This window comes from Sycon ciliatum, chromosome 5, assembly GCF_964019385.1.
Source record: "Sycon ciliatum chromosome 5, ocSycCili1.1, whole genome shotgun sequence".
In the NCBI taxonomy this organism is placed as follows: Eukaryota; Metazoa; Porifera; class Calcarea; order Leucosolenida; family Sycettidae; genus Sycon; species Sycon ciliatum.
The window spans coordinates 17948707-17957694 of record NC_088647.1 but is presented as its reverse complement, the minus strand read 5'-3'; the positions used below and the strand labels follow the sequence as shown (position 1 = coordinate 17957694).

Genomic DNA, 8988 nt, shown 5'->3' with positions numbered 1-8988 from the left:
CTTCTCCTCCTCTCTTCCCTGAAATAATTAATCTAATCTGCCCAGTGAAGTGCTAGCTAGAGACGTCTAGACCGCTTACACACCATAAATCCTCGCTCCCGTTGTCAAGTGTCATCGGATTGCACCATTATGAGTACTGCAACAAACACACAGTCATTGACTCAATACAAGTACAAGTCGTGTTACTGGCGATTGCGTGAATCAAGGCCCGGCACTGCCTCGCGATCGTCCGGAGGTAAACATGGTAAAAGCAGTGCTGATTTGGCTCATATAAATGTAGAGGCAGACTTCGCAGCGCGGAAGGAATCAAAGAAGTGAACGTTTTGGTATTCGCGAAAAAGGTGAGCTTGCAAGTCTTTGCAGATGTTGCTAGCGGCTGGTGCTGTTCTGTTACTTTGACTTGACTGTCCGTAGCGCCTTCCACCGCATAACTGCACCGTGCTGCATGCAAGTGACGTGAAAGCGTGTAATGAGCACGTGTCAGCTAGCTGCACAGGCATCGGTCTGAAATTTTGAAAACAAATTGATCCTTTTGAATTTATTGCACAACCAAAGTAAAGGACGTTCCTGCAGTCTTCCTTCTGATCTCTACAGAAGAAGGTACCCTCTCATCTGGAGATCGAATTTTATCCTCTGGAGCTGCATAACCTGGAAGAGGCATGGCATTGGCGGCGTTTGCTGTTCGCGGAGGACAGCGCTGCTCGTCACTGTCGCGCAGTGTCCCTCTGGTAAGTAACTATTAGTTGTGCTGCAATTTCTTTTCAAAAGTTAAGGATTGCAGATCTACTAATGACGACGCTTGGCAGTTTTTCTTTGCCGTTTCGTACACGAGATGTACACAATTTGCAGTGGAACATGGGAGTAAATTTGCCATGAGTGAACTGTTATAGTACGTGTATTTGGAGGCCTACTTATCATATCTCCAGGAAATGGTTAAAGGGGAAGTTAAGGCAAAAATTAAAATTTCACCAGTTGTAGTCTTCGGGGTGCTGAGTCGAATGGTCTTGGTCCGAGAAAGCTGAGACGCTCCCTTCCTACTTGAATCCCAATCGAACTCGCGCACTTCCACCGAAACTGGGTGACTGCGCCCTACTAGATGGGGATTTGTATGCAAAATGTCACTAAAAGCGCCATTTCGTTCTTATAAAAGCACGGATGACCGCGATTGGCCCATATGTTGTAGTCTTTTGGACGCTGAGTCGACTGGTTTTGGTCCGAAAAGGCTGCGATGCAGCGTTCCTCCTTTATTCCCAATCGAACATGGTTGAACAAGTGGTCACGTGCTCCTGGGTGCCCAAATCACCTGGTCACCACGCCAGCAGGTGACAACTTTCACACCAAGGTTCAACTCGAGTGACAGGACTGCACCCAAAAATGGTCAAACAGGCTAGTAAGTTGTACCCTGCAGGCACGGTGACCAGGTGACTGGTGTACGCAGGAGCACGTGACCGCTTCTTCAACCATGTTCGATTGGGAATAAAGGAGGAACGCTGCATCGCAGCCTTTTCGGACCAAAACCAATCGACTCAGCGTCCAAAAGACTACAACATATGGGCCAATCGCGGTCATCCATGCTTTTATAAGAACGAAATGGCGTTTTTAGTGACATTTTGCATACAAATCCCCATCTAGTAGGGCGCAGTCACCCAGTTTCGGTGGAAGTACGCGAGTTCGATTGGGATTCAAGTAGGAAGGGAGCGTCTCAGCTTCCTCGGACCACGACCATTCGACTGAGCACCCCGAAGACTACAACTGGTGAAATTTTAATTTTTGCCTTAACTTCCCCTTTAAAAAAAGTTGGCTGCCAGAGCATGATCACGCAATTCCTCCGTGTTGCTATTTTTATAGAAAAGAAAAAGGTATACCCAACTCGCAACACACTAACTGTCGCGTCGTTATCGTTACATAGACCGACGGACAAGATAATAATTTTAGACTCTGACGAGTATACTTGGTTGGGAGATTTATTGATTAGACTGAAAGACTGATTGTAGAAATACTTGGGTTCGTATAAATAAGTCTCTGTATAATTACTTCTCTGGCTACTAGTAAATACTTCTCTGGATACTAGTAGTAAATACTTCTCTGGATAAATACTGATCTGAGAGAGAAGCATACATATGTAACTCTGAAACGAGTGGAAGCAAAATATATCTGTCTACGTGGACGAAGGAGCACCGAGTTCTTTCCTCGTGTGCTGACCTCGTTGCCATAGAAAATAAACATGGTTTCCTCGTGTGCTGACCTCGTTGCCATAGAAAATAAACATGGCGGCTGTACGCAAGAAAAAATCTCGTGCGTAAAAAAATACACAAAAATACGTAAAATAAATAATTCGGAATCTCCGTCGTGAGATTCGCGACACTAACAGTCCTTGGCTACACCACGTACAGTTGAAATTGTCCAAATTTTCACCCAGGAGGGCATCATCAGGGATTATAGGAGAAGAATGATACAAAGTTGGCTTTTATAAGACAGTACAGGAACAGTCACATAATTCACACTACATACTTCACACTACTACATGTAATCTGAGACACGTTATAAGCTAGCACTAAGACATAACAATGTAAGTGAGCATTTCATCAAGTGCAAAGTGGGCGTGAAACAGCCATGGTTGAGTTGATGTGTGTGTGTGTGTGTGTGTGTGTGCCTGAGGTGGGGTATTCACCGACAGGAGACTTGGTCGGATAGTTACGATGCCGACACTCTCCTCGTCGCCCCACCTCAGAGTCCTTCGCGAGGCCTTGCAAGCCCGCGAGTGGAGCAAACTACCGCACGAAGACGACAACTTGGAACGACTCTGAGCATTGGTTCATGGAATGTTTGCTCTGTTGTGGAGAGTGATGGACCAGTTCGAACGGCCGCCGTGAGAGGAATCGTTTCCGACGATAAGAAAATCTTTCAAATAGTTGAACATCTTGACAATGTGTGTGTTCTCTGCTCTGGTGGAGGACGGTTGTACTTTTCGGGCTCTTGTTTCTGGCCTCCGTCCGTGCTTGTTCTCGCCGTTGTGGACGGCCTGGGGTGTCCCCAGCCGTCCAGGCCAACAGTGCCTGAGGTGGGGTATTCACCGACAGGAGACTTGGTCGGATAGTTACGATGCCGACACTCTCCTCGTCGCCCCCACCTCGGAGTCCTTCGCGAGGCTTTGCAAGCCCGTGAGTGGAGCAAACTACCGCACGAAGACGACGACTTGGAACGACTCTGAGCGTTGGCTCATGGAATGTTCGCTCTGTTGTGGAGAGTGATGGACCAGTTCTAGCGGCAGCCGTGAGAGGAATCGTTTCCGATGATAAGCCAGATCCATAGCTGCTGGAGATGGCTCTCTCGAACATGGTCCCGCTCGTCGTTCTATATTGTCGGCCCCGTAAGGGGACACGTGACCGTAATGGCAGTGTTTACCAGGTACCAGGTGTGTGTGTGTGTATGTGTGTGTTTGTGTGGTGAGACGGGAGGGGGGTTAAGAGTCAAGTATGGAGTGTGTTAATCTTCTCAAGCTCTCAAGTCAGGTGTGGTTATCCATTCGAGATGTCGAATCTGAGATCCCGCACTCGCTGTGATAACAACAAGGTGTGGAATACCCAGTCTGTAGATCAGCCATGTGCTGGGAAGTTTGATTCATGCCGAAAGGCGCCAACCCTTGTCGCTGTTCACCTTTGGTCGTCGATTTCTGATCTCTGTTGCCTCAAGGTACTTGCGTGATGGAAGAGAAGGCTCCCTGCCGAGAATCTTCGCCTGGTGGAAGGGCTGAAATTGTGAAGATGATGTGTGAGATTCTCGGTGGTGGGTTTTGTAGTGGTTGCCCCAGGGAGCTTTCTCCACCATCGTCCGCGCTTCCCGGTAGTGCTCCTGAAACCGCTCCCGCACTGGCCGCTCGGTTTCCCCGACGTACAGCTCTTGACAAAGCGTGCACATCATACTGTAGACAACATGCTTCGCCACACATTCACGATCAGACATACCCGTATCACATGCTCTACACACCATCGGTGCGCCACGACCACGCTTCACCTTCGCTCTCTGCACCTCACGGGGACATACACGGGCAGACAATGATGACCGAACAAGTTTCCTCTTCAGTGATGGACCAGATGTGAACACAATACGAACATCAGGACTGAACCGGCGCACGCGTCGAGAAACCCGCGCGGACAGTGCTTCGTTGATAAACGGCAGCTTCAGGATGACTTGGTCCGGTTTCTTCCACTGGCGGGGTGTTGCATTTGCGAAGCGAGCAGCATTCTTGATGGCGCGGCTTATTTCATTGTCCGGGTAATCATTTGCCTTCAGCAGTGCAGAGATCTTCCCAATCCCGGCTTGTCTTCCCTTTTCGGTCGATGCGTTCCTCATAGCCCTGCCAAACTGGTTCTTAGCTACTGCGCGCTTGGAGGCCATCGGCACTGCTGAGTAATACGACAAATGTACTCCACTGTGGGACGGCTTGATGAAAAGCTCCCATTGAAGCTGACACTCCGCACTGATGGAAATAGTTAGGTCAAGGTAGTCGATACTGCGTGTGGCGTTGTCTGAGTGATTGACTGTGAAGCGAATGAATGGATGTTGACTGTTCATATGTTCGACAAAACGCTCCAACGCTCTCCGGCCATGGCGCCATAGCATGATTATGTCGTCTATGTACCTTTTGTATAGGCAGGGTCGATTCTCATGCAGTGCCAATGCAGACTCTTCCAATGATGCCATGAATATATTATAACACTATTAAAAAAAGTACTGAACGCGTCCTCCGTACTCTGCATTTTCTTGCCGCAGTGGTCGACGGCAAGCCGTGCTATCTCGACCAGTGCGGAATGGCGCAAGGAAGAGGAGTCTCCCGGCTCTAGCGCGTCGAACCACGGCGGCCAGCACTTCCGTACCAACTTGCAGCACCACCCCATGTACAGCGAACTGCCCAAGCCAGACTACGACGTGCAGAAGAAGTCACCTAACAGTGGTGCTGCTGCTGCTGATGGTGCCGGTGGTCAGGCCGGTGGTCAGGCCGGTATGGTTGCAGAGGAGAAGTACGAAGACTATGTGTTACCGCACTTGATCTGGTGGGTAGAGCTGGACATTGAACATTATTTTGTATTGTAACGTGCCTACGTGTGTCAGTGGTGTGCCCGACATTGCTCCTCGTGTTGCAGTTTCAAGCTTGAGACTTTCTGATACTGGTTTGACCCTTGAATGGTCTTTTTTCGTTGGATTTGTTTTATCGTCTCTGTGATCAGGGGCAAGAATGAAGCGGAGAGCGTCACAATCACCCACCATGAGCCCGCCGACAAGACAGAAAAGGTAAGACCATGATCATCATTATGGCGTCCCTGTCGGCTGTGTGTGTGAGAGAGAGCTTCTTTGACATGACTTCTCGCCGTAACCAGTAGTTCTCTTCACTCGTTTCTCTATCGTCCTGCTCTCCATTCCTATAGCTTGCCTACTACACTGTACGGCTGCTGCGCTTCGGCTTCGACATCCTCTCTGGCTATCAGTTTGGAAACATGAACGAAATCAAGTGGCTCAGGTGAGTGTTCTACAGCAGCCAGAATAGACGTGTCGCACATCTATCACATGACCATATCGGGCAGCCATGTTGCTTCCAATACCAGTGAAGCACCTGCATCAATGGGTCACGTGATGTTGACCATTAGTTTTTGGTGCCATTGTCCACATAATTATGTACTTCGAAGTACACTTTCTACGCAGATGCAGTCATGTGACCAAGAATGAAGATGTATCCGCACCTGATTACTGCCTGGTTGGTCTGTCCCCATGTCCATTTCTCTGGATGCTTGTTGCACAGCTTCATTTTTCTTGCTTTCCTCTTCCGTTTGCAGGCGAATTATCTTCCTTGAAACGGTTGCTGGCGTGCCTGGTATGATGGGGGCAATGGCACGGCACTTGCAGTCTTTACGCCGCTTCGAAAGAGACCATGGCTGGATCCACACACTACTCGGTAAGATACTGGCAAGAATACTGGTAGTTAGTGAGAGAGTCGCTCAGGAAATCGCCCGATTTTGCGACGTCAATTTTTAACGACTGAGAACTCAAGTTGGAAACAGTACAGTCAGTTAGTGCCGACCGGAGGAACACGAATTCTCTGTTGACGAGACTAAAGTTTAGGGAAAACACCTCTCCTTCCCCGAATCACTTAAATTCAACCTTTGCTAAAATGACAAGTAGAGATCTGTTATAACATAGGTGTGTTGTTATCAAATTCTCATTTTGAAACCACTCAGTTGCACACATTTTAGACTGTTTTTGGCACTCGTACATGACTGTAATGACAGTATAGTAACTGGAAGTGCATCTCAGTTTGTGTCAATGTCCCACAGCATCAGTTCACCTGGATAATTCCATGAGTGTTGTCTCCTTCTGTGGTATCATCACAGAGGAAGCAGAGAACGAGCGAATGCACCTGCTGACGGCGCTGGAGATGCGAAAGCCGGGAAATCTCTTCCGCTTCAACGTACTTCTGCTGCAAGGTGTGTAGAATCGGCTGGTTTCCCTCTCTCTCTCTCTCTCTCTCTCTCTCTCTCTCTCTCTCTCTCTCTCTCTCTCTCTCTCTCTCTCTCTCTCTCTCTCTCTCTCTCTCTCTCTCTCTCTTCCCTCTCTCTTTTTCTCTCGCTCTTGCTCTTTCTTTTGTCCATTTCCCTGGCAATACGTTCTCATGTTAGCCTTAACCCGTCCTATTCTGTTTTTGACCGCTTGTCTGCGTGCGGTGCAGGTATTTTCACAAACATCTTTTTCGTCGCCTACCTTGTCTCGCCTCGCTTCTGTCATCGCTTCGTTGGCTACCTGGAGGAGGATGCTGTGAAGACGTACACTCACTGCTTGGCGGTATGTTGATGACCTGGGCTTGGTGTTGAAATATTTGTTTGCAACCACCACTCACAAGTACAGGAAAACCTGGTTTAAGCGACCACCCCACGGTGCAAGCAAAAGCGGCCGTTAAGGCCAGGTGGTCTTTAGAACCAGGTGCCACAGTGTCTGTGTAGAACTGTCGGTGCATGGAAAAGCGGTGGTTAAGAGCAGGTGGTCGCTTACACCAGGTTTTACTGTACTGTCACCTACACTTATAAGGAACTCGCATATCGCGAATTTCTTGATAAAGCGAACCGTTGTCCATGTCCCTGTTTCAGCCCACCGTGCAAGTGCATTTTTTTTTAACGAGCTTCGGCTATAAAACTAATTCTCCTGCACAATGGTGTTCGTTATATCAGGAGTCGACTGTACGTGTGAAGTTTGGACAGCCCGGTGTTGAACATTCACACTACTATTAAACGCAGATTTGAACCACTGTATATGCCCGGTGCGTGAGATACACGTCTGTTTCGAAGTATTTCTGATCAACTCAGCCAGAATTCCATCCCACAGCTCGTATCCTGACATACATTCACAGACAGTGCAAACAAGGCCAGATATGTTTTGCCTTCACGGGAGGGTTGCAGCTTATACTGATACCCTGAACCATAGTGGGAACAACATGCAAGATCTGTATTCATACAGTGTATTATTTCTAATTTGCATGGCGCATGCATTTTTGAAGTACCTCCTTTCTCTACTGATACATTTGCTGCATGTGTTCATTTGGGATCAGACTGGCTTTGATTTATGACTGATCTGGTGTCATCATTAATTTTTGTTTCCTACTCCAATCCCAGGAGATTGACAGTGGTCACTTGAAGATGTGGTGCAAGATGCCAGCGCCGCCGATTGCTGTCAACTACTGGCGCCTAGGGGTAAGTGTCACCAATATCTGCCCAGGGGTTTCCCCTGTTCGGCACCAGCCTGCTTACGCTCCTGTTCCGCATAGGGAAACACCTGTGGGTGTGTGGGTGGGTGTGGTATGCGTGCACGTCTGTCTGTCTCTCCCTCCCTCCCTCCCTCTCTCTCTCTCTCTCTCTCTCTCTCTCTCTCTCTCTCCAATGTTGTGTCACTGTACTGTTATGACAATCACTTTGAAGAATCAAGTCTGCCTTTAAAAAAATTCAAGTTCACATACAGTAAAATATTATGTAAGGTGAAGATCACGAACATGGCTTTGTTATATTGTACGTACTGTACATGTGCTCCGCAGTATGTATTGACATAGCAAACCGCAACATCCCTCCTCTTTCTACTTTGTGCATGTGTGCACGTGCAGGAGGGTGCAATGATGCGTGACGTGATCCTAGCTATCCGTGCCGATGAAGCCCATCATCGACTGGTCAATCACACCCTTGGCGGCCTCAAGCCTGACCAGAAGAACCCATTCGGTCCAGGAGAGTGATGGGTGGCTTTCTCGGCAAGAACAGACATAGGAACAGACAAGTTGACGCTGTCCCGTCTCATCACTTTCCATAAGTTTCATCCCAAGAACTCTCTGCAGTCTACAAGCGACTTGTTTGCCGCCGCTCCACAACCATATCCATCTTAGCATGCCTTCTACTTGCTACTGCGCCAATGCTTTTGCCTCATTTTGTGGAGTTGCGTTGCGTTCAGTGCACAATAGGTTCGCTTCTGCTAGTACAAGCACTCTACATGTTGGAGATTGCATAGTGCAGATTGACCACTCTACATAGTATGTTGATGTTGGCTTTACATAGTACCCAGAATCATCTGAAAACCTACGACAATACAACGTAGTGTCTCTTAACGAATACCGGACAGGAGACCAAGTGTCCGTTACTAATGCACATATCCTGATTATATTAACCTTAAGCTTTATTATTTTGACCATGGTCCATCATCGTTAATGCACGCAGCATATCCGTAACTGCTCCAGTCCTGGTGTTAGGACATTTAGCTAGGCCACCTATCTCACCTCACGCGTAACAACAGATTTAGCAGTTATCGTACTTGTACTTGTATTTGAAACCACTCTCTCCCACCTGCCTTGAAATACACCGACTGAAGCAGTCTCTGCTCCAGAATCCCCCTCCCCCGACACACACACACACACACACACACAGAGACAGAGTGTTGTGGCAGTGTGCATGTCAATACAACACG

At 48.1% G+C, this 8988-nt stretch overlaps 1 protein-coding gene across 3 annotated transcripts; it reads left to right on the top strand.

Moving 5' to 3' along the window:
• On the top strand, positions 1-8878 carry LOC135817906 (uncharacterized). 3 transcript variants are annotated; one of them, XM_065331203.1, is made up of 10 exons: positions 1-341; positions 595-728; positions 4774-5054; positions 5229-5292; positions 5427-5518; positions 5832-5950; positions 6387-6479; positions 6722-6834; positions 7659-7736; positions 8141-8878. In XM_065331203.1, the coding sequence occupies exons 2-10, from the start codon at positions 660-662 to the stop codon at positions 8264-8266; spliced, it is 1035 nt and encodes a 344-aa protein (XP_065187275.1). In that variant the 5' UTR covers positions 1-341; positions 595-659; the 3' UTR covers positions 8267-8878. The 3 variants fall into 3 exon arrangements, with proteins under 3 accessions (XP_065187275.1, XP_065187274.1, XP_065187272.1); XM_065331202.1 differs by having other exon boundaries at positions 574-728; XM_065331200.1 differs by having other exon boundaries at positions 1-728.
• Positions 8879-8988: the final 110 nt, after the last annotated feature.

Bases quoted from the DNA above. Each gene is read 5' to 3' on its own strand.
- LOC135817906 (XM_065331203.1), top strand. From the start codon at position 660: ATGGCATTGGCGGCGTTTGCTGTTCGCGGAGGACAGCGCTGCTCGTCA. The intron at 5,055-5,228 runs GTGGGTAGAGCT...CTCTGTGATCAG, and splicing joins GTGTTACCGCACTTGATCTG to GGGCAAGAATGAAGCGGAGA. The intron at 5,293-5,426 runs GTAAGACCATGA...CCATTCCTATAG, and splicing joins CCGCCGACAAGACAGAAAAG to CTTGCCTACTACACTGTACG.